Source organism: Microtus ochrogaster, chromosome 4, assembly GCF_000317375.1.
Source record: "Microtus ochrogaster isolate Prairie Vole_2 chromosome 4, MicOch1.0, whole genome shotgun sequence".
Lineage (NCBI taxonomy): Eukaryota > Metazoa > Chordata > Mammalia > Rodentia > Cricetidae > Microtus > Microtus ochrogaster.
This window is the reverse complement of record NC_022011.1, coordinates 45,825,969-45,851,821: the sequence shown is the minus strand read 5'-3', so window position 1 is coordinate 45,851,821 and position 25,853 is coordinate 45,825,969. Positions and strand designations below refer to the sequence as shown.

Sequence of the window (25,853 nt, the reverse complement as noted above, 5' to 3'; positions counted from 1 at the left end):
CTAGCTGATAGCAGCCCAGAGTGGACAAGTTAGAGATGAACAATGTCAGAGGTAGAAAAGACCAGTGAGGAGACATCTTTAAAAAGAAGGCACTTGCCACAGAGCTCCTCTGGGCCTCACAGCAGACATCCTCCTGCTCACCTCTGCTATCATCTGTCAGGAAGGCAGCAGTTTCCTAGGTAACCATGTATTTGGCATCTGGAGAGAAAGACCTGACTGAGCCTGGCAGAAGGAATGAGAGCAGGGATGGACCCACCCACCTGAAGTTCCTAGGTGGCAGGAGGCTCAGGAAAGGGCAGTTCAGTAGCAACTTGCTCACATCAGGGGCTCATGTCTTTGATCTCTGCTCTCCCATCCTGGGTGTTCACTCCCCAGGCAGTGTCGTGGGTGTGGTTCTCAGCATTCACACAGTGGCTCACAACCACTTTTAAGTCCAGCTCTAGGGGATTGGAAGCCCTCCCTCTTCTGGCTTCTGCGAGCTCCTGCATGCACATAGTACACAACCCCCCCCCCCCATGCACACAAACACATAATTAATCTTTAAGACAGAAAGAAGGGAAAGGAAGCGATTTCTTTCAGTGCAGTAATTAATTAATGGTGTCCTCAGCTCCTCACACACGTGGCGTCAGTTGACTGTGTTATAGAGCCTCTGTCTTCTTCCGTTTCCCTTTCATCAGTTCTGAGCACATTAAGAATCTTTAAGGGAGCCCTGTGACGGTGTTGGTACACATCTTTATCCCAACACTCAAGAGGCAGAGGCAGGCAGATCTTTGTGAGTTTGAGGCCAGCCTGGTCTACAGACTGAGTTCCAGGACAGCCAGGGCCACACAGAGAAACCCTACTTGAAAAACAAACCCACAAAAAGAGAGAGCTTGAGCTGGGCCCACAGCAACTTTTAGTGAAAGCTGGAGCGCTGATCTCAACTCTCCTTTCTGTCTTCCGTGGATGTAGAGTCAAGGTCAGATCCCCACCAGAAGCTGGCACCCAGTTACCAAAGATCGTCTTCAGCAAGGACGAGAAAGTCCAGGGTCAGAGCCAGGAGCCTGTCGTCAGCTCTGTCCCCGAAGTCAGCAAGGTGCAGAGAGCCCAAGGTAAACCCGCTTTGTAGAGATCTCATTTTCATGAACTGCAGCCTGGTCTGTATTGTCTGAGCATTGTGTTCTTGAGGCCACACAGAATTAACTGTAACCAAAGAAGGAAGAGAGAAATGAGCTCTCTTCTGTTCCCACTTAGCACCTTGGGCGTTGTCCCTGGTTAGGCTTGTTTTCTTGGCCTAGAAATTGGTGCCTCACAACTCCTAGTCATGTGTCCAGCCTGTGCATGCTCATTGGTTTTGCTTTGTTTCATCCCCTGTCCTAGTTAATGATTTGTCACTAGCTCGGCCTTTTTCCTAAAGTGAAACATTGTCCTTTCCATTCTTCATTCATAGAAATCCTTTTGTGTGTGGGGGGGGGGGGGTAGAGAGAGGACTCAGCAGCTCACCTCCCAGCACACATATCAGTTGGTTCACAACATCTGTAACCCAGTTCCAAGGGCTTCCACAGGTATGCATACACACAGACAGACAGACAGACAGACACACACACACACACACACACACACACACACACACACACACAAAGATGTCTTTCTTTTTTCTTTTGGTTTTTCGAGATAGCATTTCTCTGTGTAAACCAGACTGGCCTTGAATTCACAGAAATCCACCTGCCTCTGCCTCCCAAGTGCTGGGATTAAAGGTGTGCACCACCACCATACATCTAAGTCAAATCTTTTTAAAAAGAAAAATTATTTTGTGTGTGTAATGCTGTCTTTAGGGTAAGTTAGTGGAGCTGGACTCTCTGGCTCAGAGGATACAATAGTCTTTGAGAATATTGATACTCCATTCCAGATCAGGTGGGTGATCAGCATCTATCAGAATGCAGAAGTACACTGGGACACCTGGTTGTTTTGTTTGTTTGTTTATCTAAAGTGCTGCGCCCTGTGCTCGTCTGCAGTTCCAGTACTTGGGAGACTGAGGCAGAAAGAGCACTTGCGCCTCGTCTGAGCAAGCCTGTGCAGCGAAGGGAAACCCTTTTGGAGGGAAATGCTAAAATGGAAAGGCAGAGACCATGGTGGATTTTGTTTTTCCTTTTCTGTTGTTTTTGGGAGAGGAGTTTGCATGACCAGACCTTGAGCTCCTGCTTCCTGGCTTCCACCTGCTGTGCCCTGGGCCTTACTCAATGCTGTTCCTAAGGCAGCACCCCTCTCCAGATGTTGGTGTGTGTGTTAGTCCCATCCAATGGTTCATATATGTTCTTTCAAGGTCATTTGCCACTTACGTTATTTATTTCTTCCTAGATTTGTCAAAAGTTGGTACAAATTAAGAATCATAGAAAGAACTGGAGTGTAGGTGCAGTTCCACGCCTGTGCTCTGCTTGTTCAGATCCCTTTGCTCACGAAGCCCTCTTCCTGTCATAGGGCTGAACTACTGTCTTAGTTGGGGTTCTCCTGCTGTGAGGAGACACCATGACCACGGCAACTCTAATAGATGAAAACATTTAAATGGGGTGGCTCCCTTACAGTTTCAGAGGTTCAGTCCATTATCATTGTGGTTTGGAGCAGGGCAGCGTGCAGGCGGACATTGCACTGGCTACATCTTGGCTTGCAGGCAGCAGGAAGGCAACTGATGAAAGTCCTGAGTGGTATCCTGAGCATAGAAAACTTCAAAACTCACACTTCCTCTAACAAGGCCATACACACTCCAACAAAATCACACCTCCTAGTAGTGCCACTCACTATGAGATTACAGAGGCCAGTTACGTTCGAACTACCACAGCAGCCTTCCCCAGGAGGGTTGTCCTAAGGACACTCTGTTCCACGATCTTTTTTTTTTTTTTTTTTTTTTTGAGACAGGATCTCATAGCACAGGCTAGCCTTGACTCTTGACTTCTGTATGTAGCTTAGGATGACCTTGAATTTCTTCTTCTTCTTCCACCCCAGAGCACTATGATTACAGGTGTGCATTACCACACTCATTTTCATACGGTGCTAGGGATCTAGGGCCTCGTGCACGCTAGGCAAGCACTTTGCTCACTGAGCTACATCCCCAGCCATAGTTAGCTTTTTGATTTTTTTGTTTTAGTTTTTTATTTTCTTTCTTTTTATTATTATTATTTTTTAAAGATTTATTTACTTATTAGTCTTCTGTCTGCATGTTTGCCTGCACACTGGAAGAGGGCACAAGATCTCATTACAGATGGTTGTGAGCCACTGTGTGGTTGCTGGGAATTGAACTCAGGAACACTGAAGAAGCAGCCAGTGCTCTTAACCTCTGAGCCATCTCTCAAGCCCCTCTGAGCCATCTCTCTAGCACCCCCCCCTTTATGTAATTATGTCATTTTTCTCCACTAGTAATCTTAACACACTGCTGTTGGGGGGACCCCAAAAACCAACAGCAAGAAAAAGTGAAGCCAGTAAGACATGTGCAAGTCCAGGCTGGTGGTGCAGCTCCAGGAAGAGTCTGCTTCTCATGCAGAAGCAGAGTATCATCCCCAGCACACACACAGTCTAGCCACACTAAGATTCTGTCCAAGTCAACCGCACCAATCAGGTGCTTGTTAAACTGCCTCTGAACATGCTGACTTAGAAAGTATGCAGAGTTGTTCCATGTGGCATCTCTGCCATTCACAGTATCTACACAGAGGCTTTCCCTTGGTTCTGTAATGATTGACACAGTAACATTTGCAGTATGCCACTTTGATTTGCTGCTGCTTCTGCCAGTAATTATGTGTGGGGACCCTAAGAGGTGGAGGCTGTGAAATTTGTTTGTTTTGGTGCTGGGATATTAGATTAGTTGGAGCCCTGTCAAATGATACTGTGATGTTTGATGTGTGAGGTGAGTTAGGTAGTGATGGCTTTTAAATTTTGTGCTTCTAGATGGTTCGAAGGCTAGAAGAAGTACAGTGGATTCAAAGGTAAGCATGGACCTCTCTCCTGCTCAGTTTCTCTGGATGTGTATGTGTGCTTGCATGAATGTGCGTCTGTGCATGTATGTGTGAATGACTTGTGGCTTGCGTTTAGAGAGACAGCATCAACACACTGAAACCATTTTGAACTTACATGGAATGCTGGATTGCACAACACAGAGGAAGCCCTAGCAGTGGGGGTGCACCCTAAGACAGACCTGGGGTAGCACAGGTGGTACATTCCTTCTTACTCTGTGGCTGGCTGGGTGGCTGACCCCTGACATCCTCCTCTCCTTGTTCTCTTTCTCCTCATTCTTCCTCATTTCTCCTATTTACCCTCTCTACCTGCCAACCCCGCCTATCCTTCATCGCTTTATTAGACCATCAGGTGTTTTAGACAGGCATAGTAACATAGCTTCACTGAGTTAAACAAATACAGGGTAAACAGAAGTCACACACCTGAAAATAATACTCCCCAGCAGTACAGGGTACTGACATCCAGGTCATGGGAAGTTGTCATGAACCTTTAATCAGATATTTATTGGATATCATGATTCTGAAAACACTGCAGGGTTGGCAGGGTGATGCTCAGGCCCAGAAAGGACCTGCTGTGATTAGACAGGGTTGAGGTCTGGACTAGCCTAGAGCTTTGTAATGTAAAACAAGGTTTGTGGGGGGAGGGGAGATGGAAGAGTGGTAGGGAAGGGGTGAGAGAGGTGTTACTGCGCAGAAGTGAACAGAAGAGCAGAGAAGGGTTTGCTTTGGAATGTCCTGATTCTTCATTGAAGGTGCTGTGTTATTTTCTTGTAGACAGGGTCTCCTGTAGCCCAGGCTGGCTTCACCTTGTTACATAGCCATGGTTGGCCTTGAACTCCTGGTCCTCTTGCCTCTGCCTCCCAAGCATGGGTGCACATAACCAGGCCTGGCTTTGCTTGCTTGTTTTCTTCCTTCTAACCTATTGTGAAGGCATGATTGGACAATAAGCTGTCCATATTTACAGTGACAGTTAGATACATTTGACTGCTAGGTAGTGATGGTGTACACTTTTAATCCCAGCACTTGAGAGGCAGAGGCAGACAGATCTCTGTTAAGTTCGAGGCCAGCCTGGTCTACAGAGTGAGTTCCAAGATAGGATCCAAAGCTACAGAGAAATCCTGTCTTGAAAAACCAAAAAAGAAAGAAAAAAAAGAATACATTTTACATTTGACCTGCCAGTCAAGATGGTGGATGTGTTCACCATCTCAGAGGCTTCTCATGCTCCTTTTTCATCCTGTGCCCAGGAAACAGTCGCTACAGTAGACAGCAGCTTTAGGGGCCTTATGGAAATGAGCCACACAGGGTGTGTTCTTCCTTTGCCTTTGTTCAGCACAACCATCAGAGTTTTTCCTGCTCCTATGTGTGTGTAGCTGGTTTCTTTCCATGGCTTGCTGTCAATCTCTTGGCTTGTGCAGAAGAGAGTGCTCTGGTATTTCAAGTCTGGAGCAGATTCCAGGTGGGACCTTCTGCTCTGCCCAGGGCAGCAAGCATCCTTGGTCCTGCACAAGCTGTATTATATACATGTAATGCCCATAGAGGCCAAAACAGGGCATCAGATCCTCTAGGATTGGAATTGTAGTCAGTTGTGAGATGCTGTGTTCTGGGAATTGAGCCCAGGACCTTTGCAGAAAATATGCAGTGGTCTTAATCATTGAGCTCTCAGCCCCCAACTAGCTTTGATCTTCCTAAGTTTCTTTTCTGTCACTTTTGGCCTGAAGCAGATTGTTGTGTCTTTTAGGCAACAGCAGAGACATCCGTCTCAATTCATAAGAATGATGGGGCAGTTTCGTTTCAGGTATGTCACCTTGGAGTAAAGTTTACTCCCATTTCTGTGTGCTGAGGTCCCTAACTTATTTCTGAGTCTGGGAGCTGTGACCGAGGCTGTGAGCATCTCTTTATTCTTCACTTCCAGTTCTTTTTTAACATCAGCACTGATGACCAGGAAGGCCTATACAGTCTTTACTTCCACAAATGCTCAAGCAACAAGCCTACTGAGCAGGTGTCATTCAGCCTGAATGTGAGTACCCTCATGGGGCATTCACAGGGGTGCTATCAGTGTGAGACATCTGCTTCTCCGGAAGAACAGGGTGGGTTCTGGGGAGGTTTTTTGTTTTGTTTGCTTTGGTCTTGGTGCTGGGCTGAAGCAGGCTTTGTTCCCCCTTGGCCATTGAGGGCATGTAAATGCCACTTTGAGAAAGTGGGGCTTGTCAGCACCCTGCAGTGGGTAGGGTGCTCCTGCAGAGGACTCGTGAAGAAGAAAGTGTAGCGTTGGGTGGGGTAACAAGCAGCTTGCTTGCTACCCGCTGACACACATGCCCTCAAGCTTCAGTGAGGCACCTATGAGTGGGTGCTGTCTAAGAGGATCCATCTTCCGCTGGCTGCAGATTGTCATCACTGAGAAGAACCCTGACAGCTTCCTCTCTGCTGGGGAGATTCCTCTCCCCAAACTGTACGTTTCCATGGCCTTGTTCTTCTTCCTTTCTGGGACCATCTGGATTCATATCCTTCGGAAGCGAAGGTAAGTGCTCTGTGTGTGTGGAGAGTTGTTATGTTTCAGGCTGCTGGATTCTGCCCCTGGGGAGATGGCACTGAACAGCCCTGCCATCTTCCAGAGTATCTTCCCCGAGACCTAGAGGCTAGTGAGAGGCACTGCCTACGGCACTGTTGACTGACTCTTAGTGTTTTGTTTAGAAAGCTTATCCAAATATTAGTGTAAACACACAAGCAAACACGATGCACTGGCCTAGTGTTGCCTAGCAGAGACACTAGCCCAGGGAGCTTCACGGGGAGTATGTTGGGTCGTGCCTTTCCGGGCGATCCGTCTTGAGAGGAGTGAGTGAGGATGCCACTGCCTAAGTGGAAGCATAAAGCCTCCAGCTCTGCAGGTTTCAGCCCAAAGCCTCCCTGGACTTTCTGTTGTCTGCCTGGAGCTTGAGCCCCGGAAAAAAACCCTTGAGAGTCTATCTGTCTTTCACCAGAACCTTTGTCCTAAAGCCCCGAGGCTCTGACTTTCTGTTCTCTGTTTTTTAGGGGAGTGGCTACGTAGGTATGGATTCTATGTCTTCCTGCCCAGAAATCTTAGAACAAAATAGTGTGAAGCATTAAAAGGCCCCTAGACTTAGTGTGTGCAAGTCTGATACACCATGTTACCCAAAACTCACATGGTAATTAGGTGCACAGACCCCCCCTTCCTGGAGCACGGGGTGGAAGTCTTGAGTGCCTTTTAACAGCACTCAGAGTCTTGGATGTGGCCCTTCTAAAAAGGTCTGCATGTTGGCAAGATGACTTAAATGCTGCCTAATGATGACTTGAGTTCAGTCCCCTGGTTCTGTGTGGTAGAAAAAGAAAACTGACTCCGGCAAGTTGTCCTCTGACCTGTATGTGTGCACTGAGGCTCTCCCCCAGCACACACTTGGCTTGTGGCTTCCTGTCCAGCTCTCTTCACTGTGTCTCTTTCTTCATCTACAAAACTGGGGCAGTAATGATTGCCCTTCTTTCTGCGGGTCCTCTTATGTCCTTAGCTCTGCTCTGTGTCTTTGTCCCATCAGGATGCTATGCAAATGAGGTGCTTCTAGACCCCTTACTTGCCTGTGTTTCCTTGTGTTTCGTTTCCCTTTGTTCAGCAGTGGCAATGTCATTGTCTTGGCTCACTTGGATAAAATAGTGGCTATGGTTTTAAATCTGTGGTTAAGTGGGGCTGACCTATTTTGTGCCAGTTACACTTTTAACTTTGTGTGGATGTGTACACATCAAAAAGATGCAACTTAAACCATCTCCATGTCATAGCATGTGGATGTCCGTAGGTTGGAAGTTTGTGTTTCACTTAGTCATGTGACCCCCCAGGGCTGCCAGGAGTTTTAGGACAGACACTTGTTACCTTCATAGACCTGGAAAGAATGAGACATCTTTGTCACATAAGTGTACTGAGGCCCAGAGAGTAGATGTGAGAGCCAGCCTGACTGCACTGGGGCTGGAGGCCAGGGCCACCTGCTGGTGCCTGCCTCTCCTTTCAGGGTTACCATGCCATGCACCCGACTGTGAGCGAGGAGGGCTGGGCTGGCAACTGATGATTTTCTGTGTTTAGAGGTTGGCGGCCGTCCTAGGCTTGTTGAGGTAGAGCTGTGCCATTTCAGAGATGAAGGTCATCAGGGCCAAGTCAGTGACAGGCCCAGGTTGCCATGGTTTCAGAGCCTTTCATTGACAGGATGTGAGAGTGGCCTTTCACAGTGGGCAGTATTGCACTCTGGCTAACACCCTCCCCTCCCCCAGGCTGCTCTGGCCTTGACTTCCTTTTTGACCTTCAAGTAAGTGGTCTCTAGAACAGGAAAGTACCCAGGAAATGAGCCCAGAAGTCCCGTGTGCATCAGCCTATGGTGTGGTATGGTCTCATTATTGTTGTGTGCATGCTCCTCTCCCAAGTAACCATCCCCTTACTTCCTCTCCCTTACCCACTTTTCCCCAACCATGGAAAGTAACCCTAATATGCTGACTATACACTTTGGGACATTTGTAAGGAATGTACCCAAAGTGTTGTCTGCAGAGGCAGCTGTGTAAATTCGGTGTTGCCTTTTCCATCAGCTGTTCTGCTGTGTCTGCATCCAGAGTCTCATAGGCTGCTGCTGTCCCTGCTGCCCAGACAGTGCTGGATAACCTGCTCTCCTACTTTCTGAGATCTCCTTAGGACTTGTCCTCTGAGGAACAGTCCCGAGTGGAGACCCACAGGGTTGTGGCCTGCTCTGGCTGAGTTGCGTTGTTGTTGGATTGCCCACCATGTGGCTGCACCATTTTCCACTTTTGTCAGGGGATCCTGAGCCCTGTCAACATCCTCTTACCACAGCTGACCTCTTGATATGTGCCAGTCTGGTGTGTGTAACTGCTGGGCCTTACTTCCTGTGTCTCCGAATGTTCTTGCTAGGGACTATCATTGCAGGCCTATATTGTTTGCATATTTTCCTGTTGGATTTTCTTATTATCTGGCTGCTTTGCATGAACAAAACTCTTACGTGTTCTAGACCGACCCCTTCCCTAGCTCCATATGCTGGTTTTGTCTCTGGTGATTCTTGTCACTCGGCTTGTCAGCAGTGTGTGTTATTGAATGAGGGTTTTGATTGTGATGGTGCCCCACTGTCTAATTTTGTCTTTACAGTAGTGCTTCTTGGATCTAAGGGGGCCCTTTGTTACTCCAGGTCACAAGGTGTGTTTCATTCAGGGCTGAGCTATTCTAGAATCCCTCTGGATAAGTGGGCAATGAATCCAGCTTTACTTTCTTCTGTGTGTAGTTCCAGGTGATTTTCTGCCACCACAATCACATAACAGTGTGCCCTTTCCCATGGAGTTGGATCACTTTCTCTTCCATCAAGCTTCTATGCATGTGTGGATCTTCCTTGTGCACTCTCTTGTCTGCTACACTGGTTTACCCCTCATGGTGGCAAATACACTGTTCCTATTCCATGTGATATTCACTGGTCTGGTGCTGCCAATGTCTTGATGTGAGAGAGTGTACACATGACCTAGACTCTTACTCAAGTTTTTGTATACTTTGAGAGTTTTGTTTTTCTCCAAAACAGCCAGGAGTTCCTACCTGCAGGGGTGGGGGTAGACACAGGAGGAAGAGTCTAATGCCCAGAGCCCAAGGGTGGCCTGGAGCCTGTGAGGGGAGATGTGGGTAGGGACTTTATCCACTGGGCTGGTAAGTGGGAAAGAAGGGCATGATGATGGCAATTTCTCCTCACCTGTTACCATGGCCACCTCCCAGACCTTCTGTGTTGGGCTCAGACATTTGCTGTTATATCTCATTTTTTGTCTTCCTTGGGATTTTACGTTGTCTCTGGGACTGCCCTCCTTATTCCTGTGTGACTGACTCGGTGTGGTTTCCAGGGAGCAAGGTGGTAGGCTGTGTTAGATGCCTATCCTAGCACGCCTCAGCAGCCATCCTGCCTGTCTGTAGTGTAGCTCCCAGTCAACTGCATTAGACTGTGTTGGAAATGTTGTGATAAGACACCATGACCAAGGCAACTTACAGAGGGAGAGTTTACTTGAGGGTGGCAGTTTCTAAGGGTGAGTCCATGCCCATCGTGGTGGAGAGCAGGGCATCTGCAGGCATGGTGCCAGAGCAGCAGCTGAGAACTCACATCCACCAACAAGGCCACACACACCTCTTCATCCTTCCCAAACAGTTTACCAACTAGGGACCAAGTATTCAACCTTATGAGACTATAGGGACCCTTCTCACTTAAACCACCACAGACTCATCTGAGGCCGTTCCTACTGGCAAAAACTACTTTGTAGAAAGAAACAAAAATGACTTCATGTTTGTGGTTTGCTCAGGTTGTACTTGCTGCTTGCTTAGAAATGTATCTCATGAAGCTGGGCATAGTGGCACACACCTTTATTCCCAGCACTTGGAAGGCAGAGGGAGGCAGATCTCTGTGAGTTCCAGGACAGCCTGGTCTACACAGTGAGTTCCAGGACAGCCAGGACTATATACAGAGAGATCCTGTCTCAAAAAAAAAAAAAAAAAAAAAAAAAAAAAAAGTGCCTGTGGCTGCCTTTGGGAAGTGGAATTTTCTAATTCTTTCTTCTCTCTTTTTATAGGAATGATGTGTTTAAAATTCACTGGTTGATGGCGGCCCTTCCTTTCACCAAGTCTCTTTCTTTGGTGTTCCATGCAGTATGTATTAGACTTTGGGGTCATTTATGAAGTGAAGGATGTGCATACCTCATTGGGAAAATAAGTTAGAAGGCAGAGGAAAGGTGGGAGAGGAGGGAAAGAATGTGTTTCTCATAGAGTCCCTTGTGCAGAGAACTGGCCATGGGGCCAGTGAACTCAGCCTCCTGACCTACTTACAGGCCACAGTCTCTCCAGAACACTGGCTTTTGTTCTTACTGTTTTTGAGACCATCTCACTCTGTAGTCCAGGCTGGCCTCGAACTCATGATTCTCCTGGCTTAACCTCCTGAGTGCTGAGATTACAAATGTAGGTCTCTGTGCACATCAAACACACATCCCGCATGTTCCTGTCATCTGGAGACATTGTGCTCCCTGCTGGGTCGTTGCTGGACTCCCCTCATTTTACTCGGCATCCTTGTATTCCTGCCAGTGAAGTTCAGTATCAGTAAACTTTCTGGAGGAAAGAAACAAATCTTACAATGGTCAGGAGCCCAAGAACTGAGAACTAGTGCACATCAAAATGAGCTTGCCTGTGGAGCCAAGATCACGGCTTCCCTGATTTTGGGTCCGCAAGGTGTGTATAAAGTGCATGTGGTTGGCTCTCCTGCTACACTTGAAAATGGAGTCATAGAAGAAAGCAAAAATGCACCCAGTTAAAACAACAGGGCGTGACAGTTACTTGGGTAATTACCCCTTTGGATATAAGTTAACAGATTCTTGGGAGGGTCCTAAGCCACTTTAAAATCTAGATGCCATTTAGAAAATGAGGGCTGTCTGCCATGGCCAGCTCTCCCAGTCCTGCCGGAGTCTTCCTCATAAGTTCCAATGCTTGGCGGTCCCAAGTGTCTAAACTTGGAGATTGTTGAAGTCAGTAGGACTTCGAGACAGCATGTTTGACTGGGGAGTGAGAACATTTGCCAATGTAAATTAAGAGAGTGACCTGAGCCAAGTGTTAGGGTCTTTTAAGCCTCTGTCAACTTTTCTCAGTTAAGTGTGTTAGCACACTGGTGTACTTGCTGATGACGTGGCAGTGGAGGTATTAGACAGTGGGGTGGGCGGGCACAACCCAGTCCCCATCCCAAGGTTTCCTGGAGTCATGTATTGATTCACCCTACACTGAGGTGCATGGCACAACCTTTCTGAAACACAGCTGTTTGATTTCAGATCGACTATCACTACATCTCCTCGCAGGGCTTCCCGATTGAAGGCTGGGCTGTTGTGTACTACATAACTCATCTGTAAGTATGCAGGCCCACAAGACAGTGGTACTAGTGTATGCACCACGAAAGGGTTTCCAAGATGTTTACGGGCTAGAACTGGGGATGTGGCTCCATTGGTAGAGTATTTGCCAGGCATGAATGACTCCCTCTGCTCCATCCCCAGCACTGTAGAACTCAGGTGTAGTAGTGCACACCCATGACCCTAGACTCAGAAGGTGGAGACAGGCAGGGGACTTGTTCAAGATCATCTTTGACTGCATTTTGAGTTAAAGTTTGAGCTAGCTTTGATTATGTAAGATCTTGTCTCAAAAAAATAATAAATAAATAAAAAGAAATTGGGTGGCTAGAGAGATGGCTCAGTGGTTAAGAGCACTGGCTGCTCATCCAGAGGTCCTGAGTTCAATTCCCAGCCACCACATGGTGGCTCACAACCATCTATAATGGAATCCGATGCCTTCTTCTGAACTACAGGCATGCATACATACATACAAACAGAGCACTCATATATGTAACAAATAAATCTTAAAGAAAAGAAGAAGAGATTGGGGGTGTGTGGAACCATGGAATGAGTTGACAGAGTGACCGACAGGACTGGAGTCTGTGGGGCCTGGTTGTATCTGTGAAATGTTCTGTCTTCCAGTCTGAAGGGGGCGCTGCTGTTCATCACCATCGCTCTCATCGGCACTGGCTGGGCCTTCATCAAGCACATCTTGTCTGATAAAGACAAGAAGATCTTCATGATCGTCATCCCGCTGCAGGTACTAGAACTGTGGCTGACTTGTCAGTCCTCCCTGGCTTTGGGCAGGACTCAGCTCCAGACATGTCTGTAGGGAGTCAGCTCGGTTGGAGTCCTGAGCTTCTACCATTGCAGACTGCAGGTAGGGGCTCCCTTTCTGACTGACATCAGGTGTGTGCTGGAAGTCCTGGTGGCTACTCTTCTTCAGACAGAGAGCATCCTCGATTGTGGTAGAGAGCTGCAGAGAAATGAGGAACAAACGCTCTCATGCCTTCTGCTTCCTGTAGCAGAAGGGTTCTCTTCCTGAGTGGGCTCAGGTGCCCTCCAGTGTTGCAGAACTGAGTAGCTTCAGAGAGTTTTCCTACGGGGTGGACATACCCTGCATGGTGATCAACCCCATAGGGCTGACATTTTTTAACTTACCCTGTGTTTGGAGGACCTGTGGTTCGCCTTACACCAGCAGTCCACGAAGGAAGCAGAGACTGGAACTGAGGGCAACACGGCCAGGTACCTCTTCCCAACTGCCTGGTCACAGCCATGCCTTTGGTGAGGTCAGCTCCTCCCGTTTAAGACCATAGCATAAGCCGGGCGGTGGTGGCGCACGCCTTTAATCCCAGCACTCGGGAGGCAGAGGCAGGTGGATCTCTGTGAGTTCGAGACCAGCCTGGTCTACAAGAGCTAGTTCCAGGACAGGCTCCAAAGCCACAGAGAAACCCTGTCTCGAAAAAACCAAAAAAAAAAAAAAAAGACCATAGCATAGATGTGATTGGCAGGAGAGGAAGGAAGAGGGAAATTTCCAGGTCCGGGTCATCTCTGGGGGTTGATTGGCTGCTTGGTAGCATTCAACTAGCAGGGAGAAGCGTGGGTTAGCACCAGACCTGTGGCTTAAACCAGTTGTTGTAGGTTTTCAGGGAGAAAGTTAACATTCAGAATGGTCTAGAAGGGTCTTGTAATGGAGATGAAGCTTGACTGGTTGTTTAAGAGAAGGAATGTGGTCACAGACAGCTGTGACACTGTTGTCAGAGGAACCAGACAGGCTAAGGTCTGCTAGTGACCAGACCACCAGGGCCAGCTCCAGGCAGATGGGGTTCTGTGCCCTGCCATGGTTTGGTGGGTGTGTCATTGTTGGGGTCCGATGCCCCAACATAAACTATTTTTCTCTCTCTGGACCAGCTTGGAGGCACGGGAATAATTGAGACACATTTCACACAGCAGTGTTGGAAGGGAGTCTCAGGGTTCATTCAGATCCTGAAGATCACTCATGTTTATTATGCAAACACCTTTTATCCCCCAAGGTAAACCAAGGTGGAAGTTCATTAACATTCTGTTTTTGGGGTAGCAGGACTACAGTGTCTGCAGCACTGTCACTAGCTTGAAATTGACACCTCTTTTTAGGCATATGCATAATTACAAAGCAAAGGAGCAGCGTATCCTGAGCTTTTGTTAGGGGAGCCACAGCCTGTCTGGAAGGGTACGTGCCTGCTTTGGATACTAACCATGGCCCAAAAGCTTGGCTGTCACACCATGTAGAAATATGGGCCTACATATCATGGCAGAGCCTGAGTTCTCCTTGCACTCTGGGATGTTCACGCTCCTCTGGCAGATTCAGGCTGTTTTGTCCGTTGACTCCTCCCCCGACTTGAGCTGGGTGTGATGAAGAACCCTCTGTTCTGCTGACTCCTAAAGGTGAACACACAGGCCACATTGAATATCACCCCAAGGAAATAAGGATGTTTGAAACTAAAGATAAGGAAGTTAGTGTTTAGACAATGGGACTGGTCTGGGAAGGTCCTGACCAAGGTCTAAGCAGCTTCCTTTTGCGATGAGGAATACCAGAGAGTTTCTTTGCTTTTTCCTTTGTTTTTTCTTGTGGTACGTGGCAAGCAACCCAGGACCTTGAACAGGCAAGGCAGACACCCTGCTGAGCCCCGCCCCAACCTTACCTGCAGCAGGAGTGAGTAAAGTGGTGTTGAAGAGGATTGTGGGCCATGGCTCCACACTGCCTTTCATGCAGTCTGTGTGAACTGGGTTGCGTTTATAGACTAGGCTAGAAACCAGCAAGCCCAACAATTGTCCTGTCTCCGTCCCACTCTAAGCTGGGGTTACAGTGTGTTCAGGACCCCTGGCTTGTTAAATGGGTGCTGGGATCCAACTTCTGATCTTCACGATTCCTTGGCAAGCATTTTAGCTGCTGTGCTCTCTCCAGCCTCAACATGCCTCATTATCTCTGCATCACAGCTCGTGGGTTCTCTGGAGGAAGCATCACAGACCAGAAACTTCCCTGATGCACAGTGGCTTCTTAATTAAGCCAGCTGAAAACTCTTCACTGTTGCTGAGAGCCCGAGGGTGGGGCTAAAATCACAAGGCAAAGCCTCAGTTGTGGAAATAGAAGCAAGACAAGAGGCAGATGAGCCTCAGGCTGGGCTGTGTGGATAGGGCCAGACTGGCTAGCCCATGTGAGGAGTGGAGCAGTCTCATATCCACACTTCCTGCTGCTCCAACCTCTCTTCTCTGCATCAGCCACTTAGAATTGTTGTTCCCGAGGAGGGTTGGAATCCTGGCTGTGGGATGTGAAGTGCCACCTGCTTAGTAGCTTTTGGGACTGCCTGAGGCTTTGGGTGCCAAGGCAAAGTGTTCCCATTACCCATGGCTACATACCACCCCAGACTTAATGATTTGAAGCAACACCAAGTAGTAAATCTCCATTCTGGGGGCCAGGGATTTGGGGAGTATCTTTATTGGGTAGGCTTGACCTAGGGCCTAGTTGCAATCTTGGTGGCTGGGGTTTGGGATATTGTAGTCTTCACTGAGTCTGTGTCCTGGACTGGGCAGACCTGATGGGACAGAGGAGAAACAGCTGAGGTTTCTCTCTTAACATAATTTCTTCACCATGGCAGTACAAGGGAGTCAAACTACCGTATGAGAAGGCTCAGGTTTCTGTAGCCCAGCAGAGGACCAGGAGTAAGCTGTACCCACTTTGGAAGTCAAGCAGCGGTTAGAACCTGTCACAGGCCTGAGAGGTTCAGGGGTTGGTGAGCTGAGAGGCAAGGCTCTCAAGGGGCTTATGGGTGACAGTAGCCCTGCAGTCACAGGGGGGCTTCCCGCTTTGGGCCACTGTCATAGCCACTTATGCCTTGGCGTCTCCTGTTGTAGGTGCTGGCAAATGTGGCCTACATCATCATAGAGTCTACCGAGGAAGGCACGACCGAGTATGGCTTGTGGAAGGACTCTCTCTTCCTGGTTGACTTGCTGTGCTGCGGGGCCATCCTCTTCCCAGTGGTGTGGTAAGTGACTTAGAAAGGCAGCAGGCGTGCGGCCAGACTTACATGGGTGTCTGAAAAGATGACCCCGTGGACCCCAGACTGCCCCATATAACAGCTAGGGGTGGGATTCTGGGACTTCACAATACCCCAGGCCTTAGCTACTGAGAGTCACCAGGGGACTTCAGTAGAGCTGGTCTGGCCCATAGGCCACAAGGCCCAGCTCTAACCCAGTCGAGAGGTTCTAGAAGGGAAAGCTTAGCGGAAGTGTAAGATGTCCGCCAGAATTTGGTAAGGGCTAAGTAGGAGAATCCTTCTTCTTGCCGGTTTAGATGGAAAATGAGAACAGACTCCGACATAAAACTAGTGCTTGTTCTCAGGCCACCCAGGGGTTAGTGCTCCGGAGAGTGACTTCTCCGACCCAGAAATGCCAGGCTTCCAGCTCGTGCTTCAGTTGTGTGAAAAGAGCTGTCACTACTGTGCCCTATGAGGAGGACAGTCTTCGTGAGTCCTGGCAGAGAGGTGCAGGTTGCTATGTTAGTGCGGTCAGGTGGAAAGAACAGGCTGATGACAACACAGCTCCCTGCTCATCCTGTGTCTGGCTCATAGCTTCTCCAGTGCAGTTCATGCTCTGTTAATGTTGAGGGAGTGAGGTGTGTTCTTTGGCAGCATCCATTGCTGTAAGTCAGTGCTTTCCAGAATCCTAAGGTTGTCGGGTATGCTATCCAGCCACTATAATTATTGAGATCCTGGTTCTAGTTAGAGTCACCCCCCCCCAGTCTTTATATAAGATAAGTATTCATGTTATATATGTTATATATGAATACTGCTGCTGGTATAGAGAACTAGGAGGGCTGGGATGTGGCCTTGGTGGCAGAGTTCTTGCCTAGCATGCTTAAAGCCATGGGTTCCTTCCCCAGTACCATATAACAGGCAGTGCGGTTCATCTGTAATCTTGGCATGGAGGAAGTAGAGGCAGAAGGATCCTAAGTTCCAGATCATCCTCTGCTACATAACAAGTTTGAGGCCAGCCTGGGCTACATGAGATCCTGTCTCACGAAAAAAGAAACTGGGGTGAGACCACTACCATGCAGTCTCCTCAGCTGCCCTACCATCCTGCCCTGTTACCATCAGGATGGCCAGGGCTGTTCTCAGGTAGTAAAGACCTTGCTGAGAAGCAGGAGTTAGGTCCTATTCTTAACGGCTGTCATTGTTGGAACACTAAAGTACAAGGGTCCCAGATGAGCATTGTCTTAGTTGCTTTTCTGTTGCCATGGATAAGATACCGTGACCAAGGCAACTTATAGAAGAGAGAGTTTATTTTGGGCTAATGATTTCAGCTGTTTAAGAGTCCATGACCATCATAGCAGGGAGCATGGCAGCAGGCAGGCTGACATGGCATAGGAGTAGTAGCTGAGACCTCACATCTTGATCTGTAAGTAGAAAGCAGAAAGTGCTAACTCAATCTCAAAATCCTATCTCCTGTGACACCCCCCTCCAACAAGACCACACCTTCTAATCCTTCCCAAACACTTCCACCAACTGGGGCCCAAGTATTCAAGTGTATGTGTCTATGGGGAGTGGGGTAGGGAGAACATTCTCATTTAAACCACTGCAAGTATAGATCCACCAAGCCACCAGTGGTCATTTCTTGTCACTTGATCATGCACTGAGAAGGTACCCAATGGCGATATTCCTTATGGTGCACATCCTAAAAGTTGCTGCAAGAGATGAGATGCTAATAAACACAGAAGAGGCAGCATCAGTGGGCCACTGAGATGATTCAGTAACTGCCAAGCCCAATGATCTGAGTTTCATCCCTGGAACCCACATGAGGGAAGGAGAAAACCAGTACCAGCAAGTTGTTCTCTGACCTCCACATGAGGGTGTACACATCAAGATATAACTACAAATAAATAGCACTATTGAATTTCTGAAACGTTTGATTCAGCCAGCCTTTGTTCAACAGCAACATAAACCATCTTTCTGCTGATAGTATTCGTGTGTTCACTTTCTCATGAAGTTTGGGGCAGTACCTTGCTGAGGTTTTCAGGTGTGATTTATCTGTAGATAACAGGGTCAACATTAGACCAGGAGCCCCACCTGTAGATCCCTGGCCTGCCTCCATTGTCCTTCCTTGTCTGTCTGCTCAGTGCAGGCTTTCCCCTGTGGCTGTGAGCTGTGCCTGCAGCTCCAAGTCTTTTTTAGTTTGTCTTGTTCCTTGAGTGGGGATTCACTGTGAGTGGGCTCCTGAGTGCTGGGATAGCAGGCATGCACCACAGAGCCTGGCTTCATGGCATCTTTAGTAATGTTAATATCCCCTTCCTGGAGCATAGTGATGGTGGTCATTTATTGCAGTGCTGCCAGAGACGGCCGTTTCCAGAGCTGTAAATCTTACCAAGTGCAGTGAGTTTACGTGAAGCCTAGACCTGCACAGCTGCTAGACCTCAGTTAGGAATCAGCAACGGCTTTCTCTCGGGTCACTACACCCTGACAGGGCTGCTCAATATGTTCACTGTCTTCTAGGGATAGGGTGGCTGAGGGAATGAGAGCCAAGTTTTATGATGGGTGTTTCCACTGCCCCTCCTGCTGACCCGGATTCTGCCAGCAGAGGGCAGCCTCATCTCAGCTTGAATACCATAAATGGCCAAATGTGGTCTGGCAGAGAGAGACCTCTTGTGTTAGGGAGGGTGCTGTCCAGTCATCTGGTCTGACCCTTTTGGTTTACAGTGGGGGTTCAGGTCCCAAGCTACTAGAGCCAGAAATAGAAGAGAATGCAGGCTCCTCTACTAACCTCTGCTCTCCACATGATTATTTTTAGGTCAATCAGACATTTACAAGAAGCCTCGGCCACAGATGGAAAAGGCAAGTTCCCTTGTGCTCCCTTGTGTCCCCCCCACTGCACTGGCATTTGTCCTGCTGAGAACTGGGGCACAGGACAGGCAGGGATTGGGGGTTTGGTGGGGAAGCAGGTGCCAGGTGACAGAGACAGAGACAGTTGTACAGGGAGGCCTGGGGCAGTAGCCCTGTGTCCTGCTGTCCATTGTGATTGTGATATTTACATTTTAAAAAAATTATTTAAAATTTTGTTTCGTTTTTGTTTCTTATTTTATATTTTTATTTATTTTACATATGAACCATAGTTCCTCCCTCCTCTCCCCCCCCCCATACCTCCCATCCACTCCTCAGAAAGGATAAGGCCTCCCATGGGAGTCACCTAAACCTGGCACATCAAGTTGAGGCAGAACCAAGCCCCTCCCCTCTTCATCAAGGCTAGGTGGGGCATCCCACCATAGGGAATAGGCTCCAAAAGCCAGTTCATGTGCCAGGAACAGATCTTGGTCCCACTGCCAGGGGCCCCACAAACAGACCAAGTCACACAAATGTCCCCATTCAGAGGGCCTAGGTTGGTCCCATGCAGGCTCCCTAGCTATGGGTCTAGAGTTCCTAAGTTCCTACTATCTCAAGTCAGCTGTCTCTGCTTCCCCATCATGATCTTGACCTCCCTGCTCATATACTTTCTCCTTCCACTCTTCAGCTGGATTCCTGGTTGTTTTGTTTTCCCAGACGGGGTTTCTCTGTTTAGCCCTGGCTGTCCTGGAACTCGCTCTGTAGACCAGGCTGGCCTCAAACTCAGAGATCTGCCTGCCTCTACCTCCTGACTGCTGTGTATAAAGGTGTGCACCACCACCTGGCCCAGGATCTCCACTTTTCTAAACTAAATCCAGTAGAAAATCTTGTCTTGGTGGAATATATTGGGGTCTGGGAAGGGTCAAAGAGCTGTGTCCCACGGGTAGAGATAGCAGTGTTCAGCATCCTTCTGGTTACTGCAGCACACTGTGTGTCGATGTTTATTTGACTTCTGCATTGCCTGGTGTCCCAGCATTTTCCTCTGTATTGCGGGGAGTGACCGGTGTGTTTCTGGTCTGCACCAATTTGTGGACTGGCCCACCAGGTGGAGGAACAGTGCTCTTGGAACACATGAAATTGCTCAGCCAACTGCATTCCGGAGTTTTATTTCTGAGCCTTCGTTTTGTCTTGTTTTTGTTAGAATATGGGTTCATTTTATAATATGTGGAAAATAATATACTAGCTGCAAATAATTCCATAGGCTTGATAATTTATGTCATTTCACTTTGGGGGTAGTTTTGTGTTTGTTTTAAAAGACTTAGTTATCTTTTTATGTACATTGGGGTTTTGCGTGCGTGTATGTCTTTGTGAGGGAGTCAGGTCCCCTGAAACTGGAGTTACAGACAGTTGTGAGCTGCCATGTGGGTGCTGGGAATTGAATCTGGGTCCTTTGGAAGAGCAGCTGGTGCTCTGAACTGCTGAACCATCTCTCCAACCCCGTTTTCTGGTTTTGGTGTTGAGACTGAAGCAAGACATGGACTTTGCCACTGAAGCTGCGCTCCCTCTCTGCCATGTCTTAGTATTGAATTGCATGACTCCTGACTTTGAGGTTTCACTTCACTTCAAGACCTGAGTGTGCTCCCTGGGTCATTTATGTTCTGTTCAGCTTGAGCCCAGAATAGTCCACACAGTTGTCCAGGCCCCTGCAGCTCTGGGCAGCCCTGTATCGGAGACTGCCCTGGTCAGAGCCTAGTCACTACCCAGTAGCCTCCACAGGTGCCCAGTGCCAGCTTTGATCTCTCTAGTGCTGAAGTACAACCTCTCTGTCATGTGCTTTCTCCTCTTTCCTTCCGGAGCCTTTGACACTTGCCCCCCCCCCACTCCCATGCCCTCAGCTGCAGCTATAGTACAGACAGTTTGGACAGCGTGCCAGTGACATCCAGACCCGGGCAAAAGCCCACCTGCCTCCTGTAGTGGGCAGAGGGAGCAGAGGGAATGAACAAGGTAGATGTGGGGTTCTGAGGAAGCCCCTGCTTTGGGGGAAGCCTGCCTGGCTGCTAGGGATGTTCTGAGCCTGTTGTTTCGTTGTTTTGTGTATGTTATATTAAAAGGTGACTTACTGCTTTTATAACTTAATGCATAGGGACATTCCTCAGTGTATCCAGATGGGACAGTTTATGTTTTTAAATTTTACTTTATATGTGTTGTTCTGCCTGCAGATAGGCCATATAGCATATGAGTGAGTTACAGATGGTTGTGAGCTGCCATGTTTGTGCTGGGAATTGAACCTGGGAAGAGCAGCCAGTGCTCATAACTGCCACACCATCACTCCAGCCCTTTATCTTTCTTTCCTGTTTTCGAGACAGGTCTCACTGGGTAGGACTGGCTATCCGGTCTCATAACTTTCTTCCTTGCTTGGTTTGGTGTTTCTAAATTAAAATCCACCGTCTTCCTTCCGCTGCTTCTTCTAGCCTCTGCCTTCCCCACTTGGTCCTCCATCTTGTCTTAAGGCCCTGAGTGTGACTGGAGATTGGTCTGTGATGATTCACCCACACTGATCCTAGCTGAGGATGGCAAGAAAGGGCTTGGCCTATGGCACAGCAGGTTCTGCAATAAAGAGACTCTACGGAGAAGTTATTTTCTGTCTAAACTGGTGATTCTCAACCTTCCTAACGCTGAAACCTTATGTTGTGGTGACCCCAGCCATAAATTATTTTCACTATTACTTCATAACTGTGGTTTTGCTACTGTTATGAATTGTAACTATCTGATATGCAGATAGTTTTAGGCATCTCCTGAGAAGGGGTCAGGACTCAACAGTTGACAATTGTTGTCTAGACCAAGGGCACATGGAGGTCATTCCTGTATCTTCCACTAGGTGGCGGTATGAGACCTCTACATTTATGAAAACAGCCTGGCTTTTTCCCATGAGGAAGTGTATGTACAGGAGGGTGAGAGGCAAAATGAAGGCGTCATCTCTGTAGGATGGTTTTGAGCTGATCCACAGTGTGTACTTCACTCTGTTCTTTGAAAAGTAACTTCCATAGTCCAGGAAGCCATGTTCCCTCAGTGGAAGTCCCCACAGAGAAGCATGGGACCAGCGCTCTGCTAACAGGTCAGGGTCAGTGTGTCACCACCATATGGCCCTGACTAAGGGGCGGGCAATGTTCTTCCAGACCTTTGGTTCCCCTCTGTGGGAAGGTCTGCCCTCTGGAGGTGCGTGGTCAGACAAAGCCTGGTGTCACCGCCTCTCCTCATCTCGTCACCCATTGATCTGTCACCTGGCCTCAGCGGTGACTTTGGCATGTTTAGGTGCAGTGCAGACTGTGTGAGCAAGAATGCTGATCAGCATGGCTTCCAAGGAGTGTGTGTGGAGCTCGTGTGCACCCTTTGTCTCTGGGTTCCCTTTGGCTGAACTTGAGGAAGAGCAAAGGAAATCATTAAGGAGAAGCTGCCCGAGCCTTTTTCTTTCCCACCACACGTTGGGGGTTGTCATTGCAGTCTGTAGCCTTGGAGGGGCACGGTGGTTGGCCATGCGCAGCTTCCTGCCAAGATTTGCTGACCACTTGGCCTTGGAACCTGCAGCCAGGTTCCTGCTCTCTCCAGCTCTCTCTGGCGTCATGACCTGACAGGACTGGCTTCTGAATACACTGCATAACTTGATTGGTGGACCCTACTTCTAGCTGTTACTTTCTGTTCCTGAGGGAAAGGCAGAGGAAGTATTCTAAAGAATCTTCCATTTTCCATGTGCTTCAGAAACATGGGGTGTGATTGGAGCTGTAGGCTGGTGGAGGCATGGCCTTGTTCTGAGTGGCTGCCATGTTCAGAAAGGGACCATGGCCTAGGACGTCATTTTAGCACTCTCAGGCTCTTTTGGTCACGTTGGCCTCAAGTCTGACATTGTAGTGTCTTAGTCACTGTGTATGAAGAGACACCATGGCTGCAGCAGCTCTAACAAATGAAAACATGTCATTGGGGGCTGCTTACGGTTTCAGAGGTTTAGTTCATTGTCATCATGGCTGGGGGCATGGTGGCAGGCATGTCGACGTGGTGCTGAGAAACAGCTGAGAGTGACATCCTGATCCACAGACAAAGAGGATAAGAGAGCCTGGGCCTGGCACGGGCTTTTGAAACCTCAAAGTTCGCCCCGAGTCACGTATAAGTATATGAGCTTCTGGGAGCCATTCGCACTCAAACCACCACATGGAGCTCCTCACTGACAGGTTGAACAGCGATGCCTGTGCCTGATGGGGCAGCAGCCCCACATCACAACAATCACCGAGTTATTTTTAATATTTTATTTTCTGTGTGTGGGTATTTTGCCTCTGTGTGTGTGTGTGTGTGTGTGTGTGTGTGTGCGTGCATGCGTGCGCGCACCATATACATGCCTGACGCCCTTGACAGCCAGAAAAGGGTAACAGATTCCGTGGAACTGGAGCTATAGACTGTGAGCTGCCACATGGATGCTGAGAATCAAACTGAGGTCCTCTTCAAGAGCAGTGAGTGCTCTTAACCTCACAGTCATCTCTCTCCAGCCAAGCCACCAAATTCTTTACTGGCGTTACTTGTGGGGTGACCCAGGTCTGTGTCCTTTCAGAATGTCTGTGATGATATAGCAAGTAGTTGTATCAAGTCTCAGGCCCAGTGCCTGTCTATATCCAGTGTGGAAGGATGGAGAGGACACTCGGTACTGCAGTGAGTGAGAAGCCACGAGTCTGAAGAAAGGACAGCCACTGTGTCACTCGGGAATGAGTGAAGTGAACATGTCACAGAGGAAACAGCTGGCAGTGTTTATTGCTGGATACAAGTTGTGCTTTTGAGGACAAAGTACAGCATAGGAGGGTTCACGGCTGTCACATGAGCCAGTGTCCTAGTTCTTCAAACCCTCCAGGGCGTGCAGAAGGAACACTACCAGTGTGTAGTTGATTTAAAAGTGCTTCAGTGTTTGAGAGCAGTGCCGGTCACTGAAACTGTGCTCCACCTGATGCATGGCGTCACACTGTTCCACCTGGTAGGTGACATCACAGGCAGGCAGGGGCACAACTTCAGAAGGCAGAATTGGGGCCTTGTGAATGTTGCTTACCCCAGGACACTTGTGTTTATTTGAGATGTGCTAGCCCCCCAGTGGCTGGTAAACTTGAACTGTTTCTGAGTGTCCAGTCCTGTGCTGCTCTGGGTGTTCCCATGGTTGTGCAGCTGTCAGCACCGTCCATCGCCAATTCTCTAACTTCCCAAACTGAAGCTGTGCCCTCCCACTCCTTAACCCTGGCTCCACCACCACCGCCACCCTTTGTGAATTCGGCTGCTCTGGGACCTGTTAGTGGTGTCTGCACTGTTTGCCTTTTTGTGTCTGGCTTCTTCAATTTAGCACAGTTTCCTAAAGTTGGTCCACATCATAAGCCTGGGCCTGCATTTCCTGACTCTTTCGTGCTGACTAATACCGCATTATATGTATGCACCTTTTTTCACTCACCATCCATGTGTCAAGGGTCATTTGAGTTGCTGTCACCTTTTGGTTATGGTGGGCTTGGGTGTACACATACCTTTTTAGGTCTGCTGTGTTGTTTGTATCTGCTTAAAGGCATCGAATCTCATGGTCCTCCTGTATCTGTTTGCCAAAGCATCTGCACCATTATACATTCTTGCCCGGATTCCATGTTGGATTCTGACTCTTTCACATCATCACCGGCACTTTCTAGGTTTTTTGGTGTGTGTCAAGGATTGAACTGAGGCTCTCAGTGCTCAGCACTTGCCTACCCAGGGGGTGTGCATTCATAGACCATTTTTGTTTGTATTGTTCTGTTGCCATCTGTTCTACGTTCATTTCTGGTGCTGTAAAACCTATCCTAGTAAGAAGCTTTTAGAAAGGTAGAAAAGAAGTTTAGGGTTACAGTGTCAGGCTACAGTTCATTATTGGGGAAAGTCATGGCAGGGACTTAAAACAGCACATTCACTCTAAAGAGCAGGAGAATCAACATAGATCCTTGCTTACGTGCTTCTTCTCAGCTAGCTTTCCCCTCTCTTCCACTGCTCTGTACCTCCTGTATAGAGAGTGGTGCCTCCCACAATGGACGAGTCTTCCTACATCAGTTATCAGCCACAGGCCAACCTGACCTAGACTCACTGAGACTCTCCTTCCGGGTGTCTGTTTGCCACAACAGATGGAGGTTTAACCATGGAAACAATTATCAGGCACGCCTGTGAGGATTATCTAGATTAGGTTATTGAGGTGGGAAGATCTACTCTAAATGTGGGGCACCCTGTGCTGGGGTTTCAGGTTGTGTAAGAAGGAGAAAGCAAGCTAAATCAGCCTTTGTCTCTGCTTCCTGACTGCGGACACAGTGACCAGCGACACTGCCACCGTGCCTTGCCTGCTGCGATGGAGCAGGCTTTGTGCAGCCGTGAGACAGTAGCTGCAGCTTCCTAGCGAGGGTGACGCTGCCTCATGCGCTTTCCCTTTGCATTTGCTGGTGACTAGTGGCGCCGTCCGGACTCCAGGAGCTTTTGGCCATTAGTGTATCTTCTTTGGGAAGATGTTATTTCAAATCATTTGCCCATGTTTTCACTGGATCATGCTGTGCTTTAGTTACGATCCATGTGCCTCCATCACATCCCATGTGCTGGGATCACAGACATGTACCACCACGCCCATTTTTATGGGTGCTGAAGATCAAACTAGACAACCGTAACAACTCAGCTGTATCCGCATGTTTTTATAAATAATACTGTATTTGACTGTAGCCATGACTGTCTGCAGCGGCAGAGTTGGGTAGTCACGGGGATTTGAGGGTCCACGGAGCTTAACATCTGCTCTCCTGCCCTGCACAGACAAAGTTTGCCACCCCCGGGTACTTTAGGCATTTAAGAGATGTCATGTTTCAGACCACATATAGCATGCACTGGTCCTGACTGCTGGCCTGGCTTTGTGCTTCAGCATAAACCTTGGCTGCTTTTAAGGCTTTGCTGAATTCTAGCTTGGTGGCCTGAGCTGTGCTCATCAAGCCTTAGACTGCTCTGCTGTCCTACCTCGCCTGTCATGTGGGGACTGTGTACTTCTTGTCAACTAGTTAGTGTCTCATGGGAGACTGTGTACTTCCCTTTAACTAGTTAGTGTCTCATGGGAGACTGTGTACTTCCC

At 48.4% G+C, this 25,853-nt stretch overlaps 1 protein-coding gene across 1 annotated transcript in view; it reads left to right on the top strand.

Annotated features, from left to right (window-relative positions):
- Positions 1-25,853, top strand: part of Gpr107 (G protein-coupled receptor 107) — a 64,642-nt gene that overhangs the window by 18,567 nt on the left and 20,222 nt on the right. Inside the window, exons 5-14 of the mRNA XM_005346105.3 lie at positions 952-1,091; positions 3,916-3,953; positions 5,719-5,775; positions 5,893-5,997; positions 6,365-6,498; positions 10,575-10,650; positions 11,814-11,887; positions 12,510-12,627; positions 15,759-15,889; positions 18,687-18,730. Coding sequence (XP_005346162.1) covers positions 952-1,091; positions 3,916-3,953; positions 5,719-5,775; positions 5,893-5,997; positions 6,365-6,498; positions 10,575-10,650; positions 11,814-11,887; positions 12,510-12,627; positions 15,759-15,889; positions 18,687-18,730 — 917 coding nt within the window. The remainder of the gene's footprint in view (positions 1-951; positions 1,092-3,915; positions 3,954-5,718; positions 5,776-5,892; positions 5,998-6,364; positions 6,499-10,574; positions 10,651-11,813; positions 11,888-12,509; positions 12,628-15,758; positions 15,890-18,686; positions 18,731-25,853) is intronic.